The following is a 21,665-nucleotide window of genomic DNA, read 5'->3' on the forward strand; positions in this document are numbered from 1 at the left end:
ATTCACGAAAGCTTTTCCGTATATTTTTCCAAATAATAACTACATTACCGTAGTTTTTATTTTGATCCATTTTTAGTTGAACCGGATCCTTTTGACAGCAAGTATCGCTTGTCAATAATGTTCATTCACGAAAGCTTTTTCCGTGTATTTTTCCAAATAATAACTACATTACCGTAGTTTTTATTTATTTTTATTTTTTTATCTACAGTAGTGTCTTTCTGAAGGATTACACAGCCGATTTCAAATACTGTAAGAAATTTTTTGTTACCAGATGGCACACTAGGTGGGGGAAATTTAATTTTGTATTGTTCGGTTAACATATGAACTAGTTTGTGTATGTTTGCGACTTGCTAAGTTCTAACTCTTAGTGTATAATTTTTTTTATATGTACCATAGTTTTCTTTCAATAATTCAGGTAGCCAGAATTTGATGACCATTACACTTATATATGTTATTCCCCAAAACGTATGACAAATCATCAATACTTATCTGTTATTACGCGGAAATGTTATGGAATTCTAAGACTATGGGCAACGTTTTTCACGATTTGTAATTCACGTGATCCTTACTTCGGTTCTGTAAGTTAAGTAACATATTTCTCATTGCAACTATATTTAACGTTTTATATTCCAATATGGGTTGTCTCGTATTTGTAACCAGAAATCTTTTTTTTTTTTTTCTGTTATACCTCTGTCACTGAAGTCCTTTGTATCTTTACACTTAAAATATATCAACAACTTATTACCTTGCCAATGATTTATTATGAGGTTGTCATTCGAACTTAATTTTTTAGTTTCTACTTTTACAGTATTAAATATATAGGTAGTTGTTCTACTTCGAAAATAATGTTTTAAAACTTCAAACTGACAAACTAAAACTCCAAACTGCATTTGGAGGAGACACTTAAAATGATACTGCATTACCATGAGCTTTTAATTAGTATAATTTATAGCTCTTTGTTCTTGACCCCGTATGTGCTTATTCAGACTCCTCATAAAGATGGTCCGACATTTTTATTACCGGCACTTTAATGAGGCACTCATTTTTCGACTTTGGAGTTTAATAACTATATCAGGAACATTTTTTAATTACATTTTTAGAGTCATATAAAATGTGTTTCCTCAACTGGAAAAGAACGTTATTTTTTATCCATGAAATAATTTAAAATCAACTTTTAGAATACAAGGCTATAGTATCTTTTTTAGCTTCCTCTTTAATGATGCACTCATTTTTCGACCTGCGCCTGATTTCATTGGATAAGAGCTAATACACAAATAGACAATAAATTTCATGTAGTTTGGTGTTAAATATTGGAAATTATGTTTTCTTCACATTACAACAGCCAGTTAAAGAGAGCATCCTCCATTTTGAAACAGTTTATTAAAACACAATGCAGTTGTTTGTAACATTAGTTAATAAATAAAAACTTAAGTCATTAATTTTTTAGTTCACAGAAATTTTTTATCATTATTAAGCCTCCATGAAGGTTGTCACTGTCAAAAACTTAAACCACACCTTTGAGCATCACTATGCTTTTGAGGTAATACATTCCAATCATTTAACACTTACGGCTCCTAGGATGACCTCTTTTTCTGCCCTCTCTTTACTCTTTAAAATCTCTTCATTAATCTAGTACAACCTCTCACCAACTTATGCATCTCATAAGTTGAAGGGCAAATAATTACTACATACATCAAGGATATCTATTTCACCAGTTTTCATGTTACCTTTATCATCTCTAATTCAAGGAAAAGTAGTAGTAGCCATAGTATTTAACACTAAATACAAGGCTAATCTTCTTGAATGGCAGGCAGTCTCAAGTAGAGTGATGTGGGCAAATATCAGAATGGGGAACTGGACAATGAGACTTGTTTGTGCTTATGGTCCCATAGAAGTGGAGGAATCTTTTGAGGATTTAGAGGAAACATCTGACACAATGAAAAAGGAGAAGTTGAGGATCTAAATAGCAGAATAGAAAATGATTGTCAGACCTACAAAAATATATTGGGAAAATTTGGAGGAAAGAGCAAAGCTAATAATAATGGCAAATACCTGTTGGATTTCTGCTCAGGACATGGACTGATTATTACTGACACAATGTTCCAACATAAAAATGTACACAAATTCACATGAAAGAAGAGGCAAGAAATAAGAAAAGTCTCATTGACTGTGTAATTGTTGATAGTGATATTTTCTTCCTGGTATAGGACACCAGGAAGAAATTGGAAGTGATCACCATTTAGTCTTGAGCATGATAAAATTAAATTTCACATTGAAAAGAAGAGCATATAAGAAAGTTTTAAAGCGAATAAAAGTGGAGCAGCTCTCAGATGTGAACTGTAGACTAAAATACAAGAACATTATTCAAGAAAAAATGAAAGAGTTTGAGAAAACAGGAACCAAACCTTGGAGATTCAGTGGCAAGACCTGAAGAAAACACTGATTCAGCCATGGAGGCATGTGGTGAGGTTGTCTGCAAGGATAGAAAAATCACAACTCCATGGTGGACACAGGAAGTTATGAAAGAAAAGAAAGCATATCAAAAGTTGCTGGTAAATATATCAGCTTGTGCTCTTAGGAATACAGAGACAAATGTAAGAAAGCTAAACACTGTGTAAAACTAGCTAAACAAAAGTCATGGGAGGACTTTGGCAAGAACATAGAAAATAAATATCAAGAAGGTGGTAAGATATTCTGGAGGTTGTTGAAGAAGCTTAGAAATGGAGGAAAGAGTGCTGTAAAAGGATAAAGGTGACATGAAAACAGGAGAAAAAGATATCCTTGAAGTATGCAGTAATTACTATGAAAAATTGCTAAATGAAACAAGCACTGATAGCACAGTGGTAAAAAACACTCAGCAGACATGCAGTCAGGAATGCATCTTCTTTCTTGAAGTAGAAAAAGCCATCAAAAGCCTGAAATGTGGAAAGGCAGCAGGGGTAGATGATATTCGACCAGAAATGCTCAAGTATAGAGGTATAAACGTCTTACAGTGGCTGCACTACATAGTTCAGAAGCCCTGGATAGAGGGATGGATTCCAGATGATTGGAGTAGAGCTCTCATAGTATACCCATATATAAAAAGGGAAATAAAACTGAATGTGAGAATTACAGAGGTGTTTCTCTACTGAGTGTTCCTGGTGAGATATATGCAAGTATACTTGAGAAACAGTTGAGAAGAATTATGGAAGAGAAACTTGGTGAAGAACATGCTGGATTCAGGCCAAATAGAGGCTGTCAGGATCAGATTTTCACTTTACGACAGATAGTTGAGAAATAATAGGAATATAACAAAGATCTGTATTTAAGTTTTGTAGATCTGGAAAAGGCATATGACAAGATGCCAAGAGAGAGGCTATTTGAAACGCAACAGTTATGGTGTCAATGGGGCATTATATCAAACAATACTTAGTCTTTATGTGAGTTGTAAGTCAGCAGTTAGAATTGAAGGAAGTACAGGAAGATGGTTTAATGTTAAATCTGGTGTCAGACAAGAATGTACATTATCCCCTCTATTATTTATTATCTATATGGATCAAATTATGAAGGAAAGTGGTATTAAACCTGATGTCAAAATTGGAGATGTTAATGTCAGCTCTTTGCTTTATGCAAAAATAAATCTGCTAGAAGTCCAAGATTCCCTGACTAAATTGAATAACTGTTGTAATAGATATGGCATGAAGGTCAGCATTAACAAGACAAAGACAATGCAAATAGGTTTTCCATTCACAACTGCATTGTGAATGAAAAACCTATAGAACAAGTAAAACATTTCAGGCACGTTTTTAGTGTAGATGGTAAATTAAATATGGAAATAGACAACATAATCAAAGCTAGTATGGTAGGAAGTCAACTGAATAAATTTATATGGAATAAGAGAAAAATTAGTCAAAACACTAAATTAACTGTATACAAGACAGTGTTCAAACCAATTTTAACTTTTGGATCTGAGAGCTGGGTCAGAAGTAAAACACTTGACCAAAGACTAGAGCAGTGTTTCTCAACCTTTTTTGGATCAAGCCTCACCTCAATGTCTCAAAGATTTTGATACCCCACCTCAATGTCTCGAAGATTTTGATTCCCCCCCTAGCATAATAGTCAGCTAAGTTCTGAAAAAGTATAATATAAATATGTACATGCACATTTTCTAATTGACCCCCCCCCCCCAATATTCAAATTGCTCCCCTGTGTGGCATATGTCCCACGTTGGGAAACACTGGACTAGAGACTGCAGATATGAGAGTCCTGAGTAAGATTAGGGGCATGAACAGATGGCATCAATGGCAATATCATATTAAAAACGAGGATATTAGGAAAGAACTTGACATTGTCAGCATCCAGGAATGCGTTAGCAGAGCTAATCTCAGGTGCTATGGTCCCTTAAACAGAATGTTGGAGGAAAGATTAGCAAAACAAGTGTTTTCTGCCAGGTTGGCAGGAAAATGACCCAGAGGAAGACCAAGATGTAGGTGGATTGACACGTTAAAAATTGCCTTAGAAGATGGAAATGTAAGATCTGATAATATTGGAGTCTTGACAAGTAAGAGACTGATTTGGAGGAAAATTGTAGAAATGGAGTTAGTAATGATGTAAATTTTTCATGTAGTACTATCACATCCTGTACACCCTCTTCATGGTACATGTCAGGAATTTGATGATAATAATGGTGAATTCATTTTACAACACTCTTCTCTCCATTTCTAAGCTTCTTTAACAACCTGCAGATTATTTTGCCACCTTCTTGATATTTATTTTTTATGTTCTCACCAAAGTTTTCCCATGACTTTTGTTTAGCCTATGTAATGGTGAGTACCTGACGAATTTCTGATCTGGTCACGTACTTACATCATGTACTAACACTATGTTCTAAAACAAAAATGTGCAGAAATTTACATGGAAAGCAGTTGCAAGAAATAAGAAAAGTTGCATTGACTATATTATTTTTGATATTTTTATACAGTGCTTTTACTTTTTTACATTTTTTACTGAATTCTCTAAAGCACAAGCTGACTTATTTGCCAGGAACTTTCCGTATGGTTTCTTCTTTTCCTTGACTGCCTCTTTAACTTCCTGAGTCCATCATGGAGTTCTAATTTTTTATCCCTACATTCAACCTCACCACATGCCTCTCTGGCTGAATCAACGTTTTCTTCAATGTTTGGTTCCTGTTTTCAAACTCTTTCATTTTTTCTTGATTAATTCTTGTGTAATTTAGTCTACAGTTCACATCTGAAAGCTGCTCAACTTTATTCGTTTTAAAACTTTTTTTAGATACTCTTCTTTTCAACATGAAATTCAATTTGATCCAGCTCAAGACTAAATGGTGACCACTTTCAATTTTAAATCCCATGTGTGCTGAGCCAGTGCAAAAACATTGTTTTCAAAAATAATATTGTCAATGCAACTTTTCTTATTTCTTGCATCTGCTTTCCATGTGAATTTTTGCACATTTTTGTTTTGGAACATAGTGTTAGTACATGATGTAAGTACATGACCAGATCAGAAATTCGTCAGGAACTTACGATTATTGTTAGCTTTGCTCTTTTCTCCCAATTTTCCCAGAAAATTTTATCTATGTCTGGTAATCATTCCTACTGTGCTGTTTAGATCTCCAACATGGATCAACTTTTCCTTTTTCATTGTGTCAGTTGCTTTCTCCAATGCTACAAAAAATTCCTCCTTCTGCTTCTTCAACCTTTTGGTTCTGTCCACTGCTGGAAGAAGGTCTCCCCCATGGTTTTTCAGATCACTCGGTTTTCTGCCTCTCCCATTCATCTCACTCCTGCAATTTGTTCCAGTTCATCTCTCCACTTTCTTCTCGGTCTTCCTCTTTGTCTTGCTCCATCCATTGGTCTCCACTCTGTTGTTTTTCTAGTCCATCTCCCATCACTGCATCTGGAAATATGGCAAACCCATCTCCACTTAGCGTGTTTAATGTATTTTACAATATCCATGACACCTGTTTGAGATCTTATCCAGGTATTTATCTTCCTATCTCTAAATGTTATTTTTAGCATACTTCTTTTCATGCAATGTTGTGTTGTTCTCAGCTTTTTGTTTAGGGCTTCTGTTAAAGTCCATGTTTCTCCTCCATATGTTAGGAGAGGAAGTATGCACTGGTCGAAAGCTTTCCTTTTTAGACTCATAGGGATGTCACTTCTGAATATGTCTCTCATTTTCCCATAAGCCATCCATCCAAGGTGAATTCTTCGTTCAATCTCTTTTCTTTGGCATTCCTCAAAGGATAACAATTGGCTCAAATATACATATGAAGTAACTTGTTCTATTTCATGGTTTTCAACTTTGACAGTTCTATGGTTAATATATTTATTCATCATTATTTTTGTTTTTTCTCTTTATTTTTAATCCAATTACTCTGGAGGCTTCATTTAGCTGATTTAGCCTTTTTTCCAGGTTTTCAAGATTATCTACTATTAGGACAATATCATCTGCAAATTTCAGATGATGCAGCCTTTCTCCATTTATGCTTATTCCTTTTGTTTCCCAATCAAGGCTTCTAAAGACTTCCTCTAGTGCAGCTGTAAATAATTTGGGAGATATGGTGTTGCCTTGCCAGATGCCTTTTTGTATTGGGAACTTTTCACTGTTTTTATATAATTTAATTACAGAAGTTGCATTATTGTAAATATGTTTTAGTGTTTCAATATATGGTTTCTCAGTTCCCTGGGTTTCGAGTGCTTTTAGCGTTGCAGATGTTTTAACTGAATCAAATGCTTTTTCGTAGAAAAATTCTTTCTACTTCTTCCTTAATAGAACTTTCTATGGGACCATAGGTACAAATAAATCTCATTGTCCAGTTTTCCATTCTGATATTTATCCACATCACTGTACTTGATATTGCCTGCAAATCATGAAGATTATTCTCATATTTATTGTTGAATACTGGATCTATTCCTTCTTTTCCCTGATTGTTATTACCTGAATATAACATTTTGTATTTGTTGCTTAAAAATTATCTCGCTTGTTTTTGTCTTCTTTGAGTCACATCTGTTATATCCATTTGCTTCCCATTGAGGCTTCTTATGTTGATAGTACAAATCTTGAAATCTGTTGATGTGGATTTGGAATATATGTTCTGGGATTTGTTCCAGTAGCTGACTTTTTTTGCTGTTCATCCTGGTTCCCTGATAGAAATAACTTGTTTAACCGGGAGATACATCATCCGGCATGAAATTCTGTCATGTTGGATCATCATTTTGCACTGTTTTAAGCCAGTGGGAATGCCATTTGGTTGACTCAATCCCAAACTGCCAGCCCATTTTTGTTCATTAGTATCCAATTAGATACCTAATGGGGTGCACCATGAAAAGGTGAGAATTGGACATTAGGTCAGAAGTTCTAGCTGGTGCACCATATTTCTTAAAAAGGCTACATGGAGGTCTCCCAGTTATACAGCTTTGACCCTTAAACACACACATTTCATGTTTTCATTATGTATTAGTCTTTGTGGCCACTAGAAATTAATGCCATAATAGAACAATGCATGCTGTCTATGGTAGTCTACTATGCTGTCAGTTATATGCATTCTCTTGAGAGTGCTGGACTTGTTGGCCAAGTGATTAGCATACCCATTCACTAACCAACAGGTAGCGGGTTCAAATCCTGCTGCAGGCATGGATGTTTGTGATTATCTTCCCTTGTATACTGATATAACCTTTGATATGGCGCAGTATGACCTTTGCTGTCCTTGTGTTGTTAAAACTGTAAATTACCATATCTGGAAAGTGTAGTTTTTCTGTGTGCTAGAGAGGAGAGTGTTGTTTTTTTTTGAAAAGATATATATATATCTTTCAAATTTTATATATATATATATATATATATATATGTCTTGTCTACAGATGATTGTGGAATCTATAGTATATTAGTGCATACAGGAGTAGGATAGAAAAAATATTTGTTGGCACTCATTGTTGCGATTTTTTTTTTTTTTTTTTAAATAGCTGGAAGCTATAATTTTTAGGATACTTGATCAGGAAGGCTTCAGATTTTTCAGAGAATAGAGGTAGACAGAAACAGGATTAACAAGTTTGCCATTGGTCTGTGAATGGCTGTTGAGTAGTAATAACTGCTTCTGGGCCTAGAAGAAAGGAATTAAGTGAAGGAATGATGGCTTGTTCACTAGAATAGCACCTATAGAAGTACCTGTAAAAATGATAAGGCAGAAACAGCCTTCCTGTGAGATGGCATTTGCTGTTTGTCTACATCTGTTCATGAGAAGAGTTATCAATAAGTTGAATTTTGCCTTACTGGACAGCATCAAGAATTTTTTTAAGGATGATTTTGGTGTACCATCCTGATGTAAGAATAGAGTTCTAAGTTTGAGCAGACTAGCTGTTTATCCAGAGTTAGTAACTGGATAGGTGAAGGTAGTGTCGACTGGAAAAACCAAGTTTTTCAGAGCCTGAGGAATATGTGGATATGATGTTTGTATCAAAAATGAGCCAGAGGTTAATGTCATCCCAAGAAGAAGGGTCTGATTATGTATGATCTGGATATTATCAAAGGAAGGGAGATCAAGTGAATTAATGCTTAATTTCTTTTGTGAAAAGAAGCAGTGCTATGTTTTGGTAGCAATGACTAGGTTTCTGGCTCCATTGAAGAATAGTATGGAGATCATATTTGGATATTTACAAGAGGACTTTAATAGATTGCATGAATGGGCAGGTAAGTGGAGCTATCGATCCAGTGGTGCAAAGTGTAAGGTTTTCAGATTTGGTAAGCAACGATGGGATGCAAAGTATACACTTTCTGGGGAAACTTTAAAGGAAATGGAAGGGCTAAGAGTGATGGTGGACAAGGACCTGAAAATCAGGGACTACATTGCACAAGTTGTGAAGATGTCACATCGGATAATGGCAATGATGTGGAGGACCCTGCCATTCAGAAATAGAGAAGTTATGATGCCATGTATAAAGCTTTGGATATGGATTATTGTGCACAGATTTGGTCGCTGGGTTTTTCATGGTCACGAGGATATGTTGGAAAGGGTCCAGAGAAAATTCACAAAGGTGGTTAGTGGTCTTTGGAATGTGGAGTACAAGGACAGATTGAGAGAATGTAATTTGCAGAGCCTCGTGAATAGGAGGAAGAAGTGGGGGACATGATTGAGACATAAGCTAGTCAGGGGTTGTTATCAGGTTGACATGGAAGAGATTTTTCATAGAATGAGAGAGAGAGAGGGGGGGGTAGAACAAGTGGCTGTTACTGGAAACTATATAAGGAGAGTGGGAGCAGAGGAGTGAGGAGAAGGTTCTTTGCATGGAGAGTGGTTGGTGAGTGGAATGCATTGCTTGAGTCTGTTGTGAATGTGGACACATTGAATCAGTTGATGAGCATTGTGTGCAATAGTGTGTACCTCCCACAATGAGTCTCTGACTCCATGGAGGTCGGATGTCAAGAATAATCAGCTCAAGGTTTGTCATTTGACAAATCTCGCAGTGTAATTTAATCTTATGCAAGATGCTACTTAAGCTTATTCTAAATAGGATGGATGCCAAAGTCATGGCTGAGATACCAAGAAACAGGAGGTTTCAAGCAAGGCAAGTGTACCAGAAATCAAATTCCTTGCTTGGGCAGGTAATTGAGAAGTATAGAGTTTAGACTTCTTTTGGTAATGTGCTTCATAGACTTCTAAAGATGTTGACTGCATTCCATATATGAAATTGCAGAGGGTTATGAAAGTAGTTGGCTTTCCTTAATGCATTATAAGGTTAACTAATTGCACATGAGCAAGAAACCATGGTAAGAACAGATGTTGGATTAACTGATTGTCTTCAGGTAGACAAGAATGCCTGCTTTCTCCTCACCTGTTTAGTATCTATGCTGAAGGGTTTTCATGTATGTAACAGTGGATGGCTGAAGACATGAATTTGAATAGGTGGCAGATGTATCAGCAATTGGAGATATGGTGATAATACAGTACTCTTCTGTGATGACAGGAAGAACTAGGAGGAATTCTTGACAGAGTTATGAGATCAGCAAGAACAGAACAATTACACTCAGCCCTAGTAAGATAAAGATTATGGTTCTTGAAGAAAATGGAGGAGGTCCTGAGAAAGAAGTGGCTTAATAGAAGGGGAAATAACTGAGGTCAATAAATTTCAGTACCTGGGATCTATTATTATTGTGAAGAACTGCTGTTCAGAAGGAGATTAGCTAAAACCATAGTCAGGGACTTTTCTGCTTTTTGCCAGAAACTTGCAGACTAGAAGGACAGGAACATCACTACAGGATCTATCACTACAGGAACAAAGCTGTAAGGATTCTGTAAAAAACTGCTTTTTCAGTAGCATACTGAAAAAGCAATTTTTCAGTTTTATGCAAATTATAGCAAAATATAGAACCTAAAGAAGTCTGATAGGAAAAGTTTAGCAGCTTTTGAGATCTGGTTTTACAGGAAACTGTTGAGGAACTCATATTGAAAGGCAGACAAGTGGGTTAGAAGTTTAGAAAGGATTGGTAGATCTTTTAGACTCATGAGATGACAGAACAAAGTTGAAACACTTTGGACAGAAAGAATGGAAGGAGGACTTCTCAAAACAGTAATAGAAAGTAAAGTTTCTGTAAAAAGAGGAAGTGGTAAACACTCAGTGAGATAGATGGATGTGTCTCTGGAGTGATTGGTCATCAGAGTTGTAGCCTGCTAAGAATTCATGGGTCACATCACTACAATATAGTGGCCATGTGGAATCTGCTGAAGTCCAGTGAAGTTACGGATGGAATGCATGAATGGGCAAGTGCTTTCTGGGAATTTAATTGTCACCTTTACAAGGTGTGACAATTAAATTTGCAGAAAGCACTTGTAAAAACTATATTTGCTTATAGACTGGTGGATACTGTCACCTTCAAAGTAATCCATTTGTGCAGCAGTGTGCTTAGATTATGCTGCCATTGTTTAAAACATTTCTGGAACGTTTTCTTTTGGAATGCTTTTATTACTGTCACCACATGACATCAGATGTCAGAAAATCTGAGTCCTTTCAAGGCATTCTTCAGTTTTGGGAACTGCCCAAAGTCTTGAGAGAATAAGGCTGGTGAATATGGAGGATGGTCCAATTTTGTGAATTTTTTTTTTCTTTTTTTTTTTTTTTCTGGCAGACAGCTATTGCATCATGTACAAGTGCATTGTCATGATGGATGATCCAGTTGTTTGGCCAATGTTCAGGGTTCTTCTTATGAACAGCTTCACTTAACCCTGCCAACACTTCTAAATGACAGTGTTGGTTCACTGTTTGTGTAATGAATTTGAAGTGAACTATGGCTTTATAATGATTTAAAAAAAAAGAAATTAGCATTGTCTTGATCTGTATTCATGGCATTCACACTTTTTTGGTCTTGGCAAAGATGTTTTGCTTTGGCATTTTGTTTCAGGGCCATACTGAAAGCACAAAGTTTCATCACCAGTAATAACTGTCAAAAAGCAGCAAATTTTGATGAAAGATCAGAACAAACATGGCTGCTGCAGCTTTTGATCTTCATTCAAAATTAATGGAATCATCTTTGCAGAAATTGTTCTCATTCCCAAATCATCCATCAAATTCTTCATTGTTTCTCTAAATTTAATTCTTCTGAAACCTGATTGTGTGTTGGACCAAACTAATTGCACACTCTTTTCACTGATTGCCCAGTTCTTTCCTTATCTCTCATGTCTTCCTCTCCCTCTTTAAATTGCTTATGTCACTCAGGTATACTAGACTTTTTCATGACATCACCAGAAACCACTCTTACCATGTCTAGAGTTTCACTTGCACTTTTGCATAACTTTTCACAAAATTTATGCTATATATTGTCACACTTTGTGCATGTGTATGTGTGTGTGTGTGTGTGTGTGTATGTATATATATATATATAAGGGGCAGGGGATAGGTGATAGAACAAAGTCCTGGAAAATTACTGTATTGGTGAAAAATCAAAAGACAGGAAGCTATCTACAGCCACATGCAGTGAGATGGCAAGAAAACTACCAAATTACAAAGGATGGAAGGCAGACCATAGTATGCCAATTTGCTGAGAGGAGGCTTCTATGCCTGACCTAATGAAATGCCATGAAAATGCCAAAATTGACAGCACTTTTCTCCAGTTGTGACCTTTTTGTGTGTGTGTGTGTGGATTGAGAGATGAGAACAGTTGGTCAGTAGTTTGATGTCAGACTTTTATCTTATATGGAATTAGACTGAATATAAACTTCTTACTATGCTACAGGTAAATACTCACTGAGAATGAAATATTGAAGATAACAAAATGGTCATTGGTTCTGAAGGAATAACTATAGAACTGACACAGTTTGGGAGGGGGGGGGGAGATATCACAACCAGAATACTTTGCTTTGATAATTCAAGATTGTTCTGATATCTTATTTTGGTGAAGGACCATGGAAGGCATATAGTACACTCTTTTTTTTTTTTTTTTTTTGTTGTTGTTGTTAGTATTATTAGGTAATTTGTTTTAGTTGTAATCTCTTTGGAAGAGAAGACTGATGTCAGGTCAGGTTTGTTCTTAGTGGTTGAGAGATAGTACAAAAAGTACAGATGAGTAGAATTTGCCTTCAATGGCCTTTGCAAGTTGCCAGAAGGGATGACTGGCATCTGTACAAGAGGCAAGTTTTTGGTCCTTTCAAAGTCAGATTTGGATTTTAGTAGTTTTGCACTTCATTTTAGTGGAGAATGCAGCTGGAGTTTTTGTTTCAATGCATTTATGACCGTTTCTTTGACTGACACACTTATTGGAAAATCTAAGGTTTGGAGAGAGGGCAGGAATTTTGAATGGAGTAAGGATTGAAGCTTTCATTCTTACAACAGGAAGCTTGGTAACTCCGAGTAAACTAATGGTTTGAGATCAGAAGTGGAGAGAGTAGTCCAACCAATGAAAGAATTAGTCCTGGAGGCAAACTTTGATGCAGAAGGGTTGAGAATACTTGGAGGGTATTCAGCCCTCCATATTTGTGATGAAATGCTTTTTCATTCTCTTCTGTGGTTACCTCAGTGGCTTCTGTTGTGACCACATTTTCACTGACTGGATGAAACTGTAATCCTTCCAGTTTCATCCAGTCAGTGAAAATGTGGTCAGACAGGTAGTGGATTTCTTCTTACCATTCTTAACTACTGAACTCATACTATAGGTTCTGTGACCTCATGTGAGATTTTTATTAAGACTAAAAACAGTAGTTAGTAACAAAAGAACAGCACCCACAATAATGGAAAACATATTCTCCTAATGTGCTTGATTATAATATCAATAAAAAGAAGAATATGATTTCTTATATTCTGTAATGTACTAAGCAAGAAATGTTAGTTCCTGAAAGTTAGTCTGCCCAAGACAAGAGAGGTCTGTTTGCTGTTAACTCAGAACTGAACTGCCTGCAGGTTAAGAAAACACATGAGAAATTAGACTTCATCAAAGTGAAAGATCAAGAAATGGAACATTCAGTTTATTTTTGACATATGGCATTGAAAACTGAAAACAATTCAAACAGTCAGCCCAGTCCATTTTATTTTATCCTTACTCTTTTTAAGCTACAATTGATGTTAGACGAAGGTAAGGCATCAGTAGCGAAATCATAATGAAGCTTTATAACTAATAGGTAGTTATATGCGCTTCCATGAACCTTTGCTTATTGCTAACTGATTTGATAATCTTATAGGTGTTTTCTATTTGATTATTGTAGAAACACTTGCAATTCTGAACCTCAGTAAAACAAAAGTTTTCTACTCTTCATGTTTAGTAATGTACATTCATCACTTAATCCCTGAATCTCTCCCATAAACAAAGTGAGGCACTCAGTTAGAATCCTTTTCCCTGATGATGGTGAAAAATTCGTTTTTTGTTTGAAGTTTTTCATCAAGGGTTAGCATATTCCTAGTTCAAATCCTGTCAGGAACATAAGGAATGCATTGCAAACCTTTTGGCTGAGTTATTTTCTCTTGAATGGCAGTTAAGGGAATTTTCTTTATGTATTCTGTCTTATCATGCACAGGTGATTAAGTGAGTAATGAGTAATTCTAAACAGCCCTTACTTACACTGATTAATAACTTGATAGCATTCCTCCTGAAACTACATAAATTAAAGGAATATGACATATGTAGCAGTAATAATTAATTTGAAGTCCTTTAAATGGATGTAGTGCTTTAATAATAAGATAAAATCTGACAAAGTAATGTCTGTGGTATTTTTTTACATGAAAATATTCATTCTCTCCCCATCTTGAACGCCCACAGGAATTTGAAATCATTCCATTAAGCTAAATTATACCTGAAATGAAACTAAAAAGTTATTTATATGATTGATTAGCTTATTGTTTTTAGTAATCAACAAAGGCAAAATAAGTAACTTTTTGTAAATTACATATTTGGGTTGTGTGCTTTTTGACAGAATATTGTATTATGAATCTAATTTATTAGAAAGCTTTTTTTTTTCTTCTTTTCCTGATCCATGTAGATCTGTTTAATTTTTTACTTAGGATACAAGATTAATTCTATGGAGGGTGCTAAACATTTTTTAAGTGTCTTGGAAGAAAAGAAAATATTAACAACCAGAACAAAAATGAAAGGTAATTATTCACAATAAAGAGAAATGGTTTCAAGTAAATCTCTTAAATCCTTTTTTTTTTTTTAAATTAATTTTTTTATGTATAACATTTGATTTTTTTTTAATGCTAAAGTGTTTGTTATAAATAGTCACAAATGAGGCTTTGTTGAATTCCTTTGCTGTGCTACTTTTCTTCTGAAGAGAAAAAAAAAATCAGCCTGTACATAACAGACGACTCCAGAACCATAGCTCAAGACAGTGCACTCGGTGCTGTGTGTGTGCGTGCGCGCGTGTGCATGCATCAGTTGCATATTCATCATTATTATATAAAGACGCCTATGGAACTTCCATATTTATACAAAACATATATGCCAAGATATAATCTTACTAGCAGAAAATTAAGATCTGCAAAGATTACTAAATGTATTCAGTAACGCAGCAGAAAAGAGAAATATGAAGATATCAACAGAAAAAAGTTAAACCATCACAGTTACTAGAGAACCCATAAGATGCAAATTTGAAATATTATTAAGAGAGACCTCCAGGAAGTCATCGAGGGAGACCATACTATTCACACCAGCTATCATACCTGTTCTTGAATACATTCTACTTGTACATACGGCATTCAATGGCAGTCCATTCTAATCACGCACTACTCTATGAGAAAAAATCTAGCCCTATCCCACTTTTGACAGCATTCATTATCAACTTCCATGGATGTCCTCACATCCTTTCCTCACCCTCCATAAAATTAAAAATTCCATCTACTGAAATTCTATATAACCCTTTCAGAAGGTTGTCTCAATCATATCACCCCTCTCTTTATCCTGTTTGCTTTTGTCTGCAGCTTACAAATTCTCAATCTGCTTCATAATCTGTATTCCACAGTTCTATCTTTTTTACATACACTCCTTTGAACACACTCTACACTATCAGAATCACCACGGAAACCAGGAGACCAGACTTACATGCAATATTCTAAGTAAGGTCTTAAAGAAGCAAAATGGATTCCTTATCTTTACATGTCAAGGTTCGTTTCAGCATTGCCATTATTCTCTGAGTTGTATTTACAAATTTTGCTATATGACTTCAAAGTTTATTTTTCACTTGTTCAGACTATAATAAATTTAGTTTAATCCTTTATCCAAGTGTGAGCAAACAAAGATTGCGCCTGAAAGTATCTTTAGGACTGGGGTAAAGTGGTGCAACTCCTTGCAAAGGTGGAGCAAGCTACCAACACTCCTATCTCAGTATCTCCCATAATGCAAAACACATCTCTTTGCGGATATGATAATGTTATGCATCAAGGGAAGGGCCACTATCCAGATTAGTTTTGACCTTTATTGAGGTCTCTTCAGTGGGAGCTAGGCCCAAGTGGAGATACCATGCAGAAGCATTAGCAAGGTCATCTCCTCCTATAGGAACTGCCAAACGGTGTGCCACCGTTTTATTAAATTACTCTGGATTTAGAGACAGATGTTGAAAGTTTATTTTTCACTTGGTCAGACTATAATAAATTTAGTTTAATCCTTTATCCAAGTGTGTGCAAACAAACTTTGCACCTGAAAGTATCTTCAGGACTGGGGTAAAGTGGTGCAACTCCTTGCAAAGGTGGAGCAAGCTACCTGGGCCTGGCTCCCACTGAAGAGACCTCAATAAAGGTCAAAACTAGTCTGGGTAGTGGCCCTTCCCTTAATGCATAACATTATCATATCTGCAAGGAGATGTGTTTTGCATTATGGGAGATACTGAGATAGGAGTGTTGGTAGCTTGCTCCACCTTTGCAAGGAGTTGCCTGGTGTTGTACCACTTTACCCCAGTCCTGAAGATACTTTCAGGTGCAAACTTTGTTTGCACACACTTGAATAAAGGATTAAACTAAATTTATTATTTTGTTGCTATATGACCCTTGAACTTCAACTTCCTTACTACCAAAACTCCAAGAAAAATTGTTAGCCTCATCAGTTTCTTCAAGCATAATCCTACCAATATAATGACACTGGATATCTAATGACACCAAAGTGCACAACTTTACTTTTATTGACATTGAACTGACATCCATTTTCCCATGCCCACAATTCCAGCCTATTCAAATCATTCGGCAAGTGCTGCTGATAAGCAGCACTCCTGATTATCCTACCTACTTATCTTTGCATCATCAGCAAATAGCTGTATGTCACATGTCAAATCCTTCTCAATGTCATTAATGTACGGTTACCTTGAATCTTGCAGATTCACATTCCACATATCTCTTTTTGATATCATTCAGTCAGCCATCCTCTTATCCATGCCAATAGACCAATCCCATATTCTCCAATGTATATAATGTATGATTTTCCTAAGGCTTTTGACAGAATACAGCATGGAACACTGTATTCTGTCAAAAGCCTTAGGAAAATCCTAATGTATCATAGTGTATCTGTTCCCCTTGTCTAACTCAATGGTAACATCATCGTCATCAAATTCCTGACATGTACCCTTAAGGATGTACAGGATATTATGATAGTACTACATGAAAAACTTACATCATTACTAACTTCCTATCAATAATTTTCCTCCAAATTATCTGTCAAGAATCTAACATTATCAGAACACTTGTTTTGCTAATCTTTCCCTCTCCCATTCTGTTTAAGTGACCATACCACCTGAGATTAGCTCTGCTAACACATTCCTGGATGCTACGTCAGTGGTAACATTATTATAGAATGTGAACAAGTTGCTAAAACATAACCTTCCCTTTATGAACCCATGCTGTTCATTGCAAAGTAGAGATTCTCTGTCAGTCCATTCTGAATGCAAGCCCTAACCAACTTACCAAAATCTTCATCACTTCTGAGATACTGGTTGGTTGAAAGTTTGATTACATCAGTCTTTGCACCACCCTTATGTAATGGGTTTACCATACATTCTTTCTAGTCCTGTGGAATCTTCCCTGTTCTGAGACTCAATTTATATAGCAAGGTCAACTGAACACTCTTTTAGCATCGGTGCTGATATCTCATCACCTATTGCAGAATTCTTATTCAGTTTGTGCAACAGCTCTTGTACTTTTCCTCATACAGTGAAGCGGTAGTGGTGAGTTCAATGTTTCACATACCAGGTTGATAGCTTTTAGCAAAATGGTTGTTCATTAGTTGAACAGTCACTTCTGCATCAGTCACCTGCATACCATCTGCATTCAGTAGAGTTATTCTTTCAAATTCATTCTTTCTTTTACTTGTAGCATAACAATAGAATTCTTTTGGGTTTTTTAACTTACAGAGCCAGTTTCTTTTCATACTCGTACTTACCTTTCCATAAAACACTTGAATATTCTGGCTTGCTGCTTATAATTATCATAACTGACATCCTTATGCACATGATATTCCTTTCGCATCATTTTTTTCTTACAAATCTCTTACTTAATTAGATTATACATCCATTTCACTTCTACTCTATTTATTCTTCAAACTCTAGAGACACATTCTGATATCTCATGATTTAAGTATTTTTTAAACACTTTCCATGCACTGCATACCCCCCCCCCCCCAGGTGGTCATAAATTCCTACTCTGTAGTTCAGCATGTAACCCTTTCTGAACGGAACAGTCATAAACTTACTCAATTCCCAAGTGAGTACCTCATGATCACTGTCACCAACTGGAGGTAGAATAGTTACGTCTTTAACTGAAACCCCCCCCCCCCCCCGACATTATAATCAGATCTAACACTCTTTAATCTCAGGTTCCTTCTGTCACATGCTGCTTGAGGAAGTTGTCTCACAACAGCTCAATAAATTCAGTTTCCTTCTTCTCATGCAATTTCATAGCTATCAAATCAATGTTTGGATAATTAAAGTTCCCCCATTATGATTATTCTTCTCATAGAATGGCAGGGAGAGAGCCAGGGGAAGGACAAGAGGCCATCCTTTGGAAACCACATAAGAAAGGTGTGACAGTGGGGGGGGGGTAGGTTTTTTTGAAGAGTGAAGGAGCATGGTGGGTGGTTTGAATGCATTGTCTGAAAATGTGGGCAGTACCGAGACAGTGATTTAATTAAATTAAATGCATTAAATTAATAAATTTAATGCATTTAAGCTGGTTATGATGATCTGTGTATATGAGAGTGGGCACTCCTGTGATGAGTCTTTGGATTCCACAGACATCAATTATCATCATAATCATCAGTGTCTTAATGCTGGTTCTGTACAGAGCAGTTCAGTAAGATAAAATTGATCATATTGAAAAGAAAAGAGTATAAGAAAGTTTTAAGAAGAATTAAAGTTTGAGCAGTTTTCAGAGGTGAGCTTAAACTCAAATACGCAAATATTATTGAAGAAAAAATTAGTTTGAAAACAGGGATCAAACGTCGGAGTTTTGTTGGCAGACCCTGAAGAAAACATCATAAATTGGTTTAGTCAGAGGCTTGCGGTGCGAGGTCTGCAAGGACTGACAAATTACAAATCCATTGTACACTCAAGAAGTTAAAGAGGAAGTCAAGGAAAAGAAGAAAGAATACTGAAAGTTCCTGCAAGTAAGTCAGCATGTGCTCTATGAGAATACATAGAAAATTGTAAAAAAAAACAAATCGGAGCAAAACTAGCTAAACAAAAGTCATGGGAAGACTTTGGTAAGAACATAGAAAACAAATATCAGGAAAGTGACAAAGTATTCTTTTTCTGTTGAAAAATCTTAAAAATGGAGGAAAGAGTACTGTAAAAGCGGTTGGACGATAAAAGTGACTTAAAAACTGAAGATAAAGATATTCAAGATGTCTGAAGTAATTACTTTGAAAGATTTCTAAATGAAACAAGCCATGACAGCACCATGATGGTAGAAAAGCATTTAAGGAATGCAGTCAAGTGGACATATCAATACTTGAGGGAGAAAAAAAACATTAAAAATCTGAAATGTGGAAATGTAACTGGAGCAGATGATATTCAACCAGAAATGCTCAAATATGGAGCAACAGGAATCTCAATTTACAGGTTTCAAATAACACTCTTTTCAAATTCACATGGTTAATAAATTGACAGCACTCCACTTTATTTAACACAGGTTAAAAATTCACTTAAAACGTTCCTCACAGTTTGGTCTATGAAACTTCTCCAGCCATCCTTGATCTTCAGTTGTAGCTTTGTTGTATCACTAAATACAGTGCAAAGGCAATTAGTGTATATACTATATTTAATAATAATTAGTGAACAAAAATAACTTTGTATAATGAAAAACATCTTCCCTCCTACAGACACTACTGCATACATGCAAACAAAAATAAGTTTTATTGTAGTATTAAGAACAGTAGCTAACTAAATACATTATCCAAATATCCTCTAATTCTTGGTTTGAATAAAATAGGTGGTAACATCTGTTTATTCCATGCAGTCACTGAGTGGAGAAACCAAATGATTGACGAGGGGGGGTGGGGGTGGAAAGTTTTTATAAACACCTAGAAAACTGATAAAGATATTAAAGCAACTGATATTACCACAAGAAAGAACATACAAGGATAATAGAACATAAGTTACCTTCATAACTCTGCTACTAGTACATTCTTTTTTGTGGTTATATCAGTTGCTTTAATATCATTTTTGTTCTAGGTGTTTATCAGAACTTTCTAGATCCCCTCTCCCCTTGAATGTAAGGCAAAATTTCAAAAGCAAGTAAGATTTATATATATGCAATTTGAAATCAAATTTGTATTTTTGATCTGTTTTTATATCTATTTTCTATATCTTAAGACAGTTTACAAATAAAATTTACCCCAAAACATTCGAACTTCAATACCACATACTGTATATTAAAAACATAAAAATGCTCCCTTCCTATTTGGAAGGGACATAATATACATCATCATCATCAATTTACATAAATTCCTGACATGTACCATCAAGGGGTGTACAGGATATGATAGTACTACATGAAAAATTTACATCATTACTAACTTCCTATCAACAATTTTCCTCCAAAACAGTATTACTTTTCAAGACTCCAATATTATTATTATCAGATCTTATATTTCTATCGTCTAAGGCACATTGTACCATATCAATCCACCTATATCTTGGTCTTCCTCTGACCTGCCAACCTGGCAGAGAACACTTGTTTTGCTAATCTTTCCTCGCCCATTCTGTTTAAGTGACCATACCACCTGAGATTAGCTCTGTTAACGCATTCCTGGATGCCGACAATGTCAAGTTCTTTTCTAATATCCTCATTTTTAATATGATATTGCCATTGATGCCATCTGTTCACACCTCTAATCTTTCTCAGGACTCTCATATCTGCAGTCTCTAGTCTTTGGTCAAGTGTTTTACTTCAGACCCAGCTCTCAGATCCATAAGTTAAAACTGGTTTGAAGACTGTCTTGTATACAGCTAATTTAGTGTTCCGACTAATTTCTCTCTTATTCCATATGAATTTATTCAAATGCCTTCCTACCATACCAGCTTTGTTGATTCTGTTGTCTATTTCCATATTTAATTTACCATCTTCACTAAAAATCGTGCCTACGTAGCTGAAAAGTTTTATTGTTCCACAGGTTCCCTTTTCACAACACAGTTGACATTTTCAACAATTCTACCTATTTTCATTGTCTTTCTCTTTTTAATGCTGACCTTCATACCATATCTATTACAACAGTTATTCAATTTAGTCAGGGAATCTTGCAAACTTGTAGCAGATTTATTTAGAAGTATAACATCGTCCGTATAAAGCAAAGAGCTGACATTAACATCTCCAATTCTGATATCATGTTTAATACCACTTTCCTTCATAATGTGATCCATATAGATAATGAATAACAGAGTGGATAATGTACATCCTTGTCTCACACTAGATTTAACATTAAACTATATTCCTGTACATCCTTCAATTCTAACTGTCGACTTACAACTCAAATACAGACTAAGTATTGCTTGATATAATGCCCCATTGACACCATATAGCTGTAGCATAATGAATAGCTCCTCTCTTGGCACCTTGTCATATGCTTTTCGAGATCAACAAAACTTAAATACAGATCTTTGTTATATTCCCATGCTTTCTCAACTATTTGTCGTAAAGTGAAGATCTGATCCTGACAGCCTCTATTTGGACTGAATCCAGCTTGTTCTTCACCAAGCTTTTTTTCCACAATTTTTC

The 21,665-nt window shown here is 35.6% G+C and overlaps 1 protein-coding gene across 2 annotated transcripts in view; it reads left to right on the top strand.

Annotated features, from left to right (window-relative positions):
* Window positions 1–330: 330 nt before the first annotated feature.
* The window catches only part of LOC150092667 (putative protein tag-52), a 177,256-nt gene continuing 155,921 nt past the window's right edge, over window positions 331–21,665 (top strand). Inside the window, exons 1-2 of one of the 2 annotated variants that reach the window (XM_090414638.1) lie at window positions 331–578; window positions 14,478–14,567. In XM_090414638.1, coding sequence (XP_090270764.1) covers window positions 14,495–14,567 — 73 coding nt within the window. In that variant the 5' untranslated portion in view covers window positions 331–578; window positions 14,478–14,494. Of the gene's footprint in view, window positions 579–14,477; window positions 14,568–20,076; window positions 20,186–21,665 lie in introns of those variants that run through there. The other variant, XM_090414639.1, reaches the window with a different exon arrangement.

This window comes from Typopeltis vanoorti, chromosome 25 (assembly GCF_054136105.1).
Source record: "Typopeltis vanoorti isolate ZY-2024b chromosome 25, IOZ_Tvanoo_1.0, whole genome shotgun sequence".
NCBI lineage: Eukaryota > Metazoa > Arthropoda > Arachnida > Uropygi > Thelyphonidae > Typopeltis > Typopeltis vanoorti.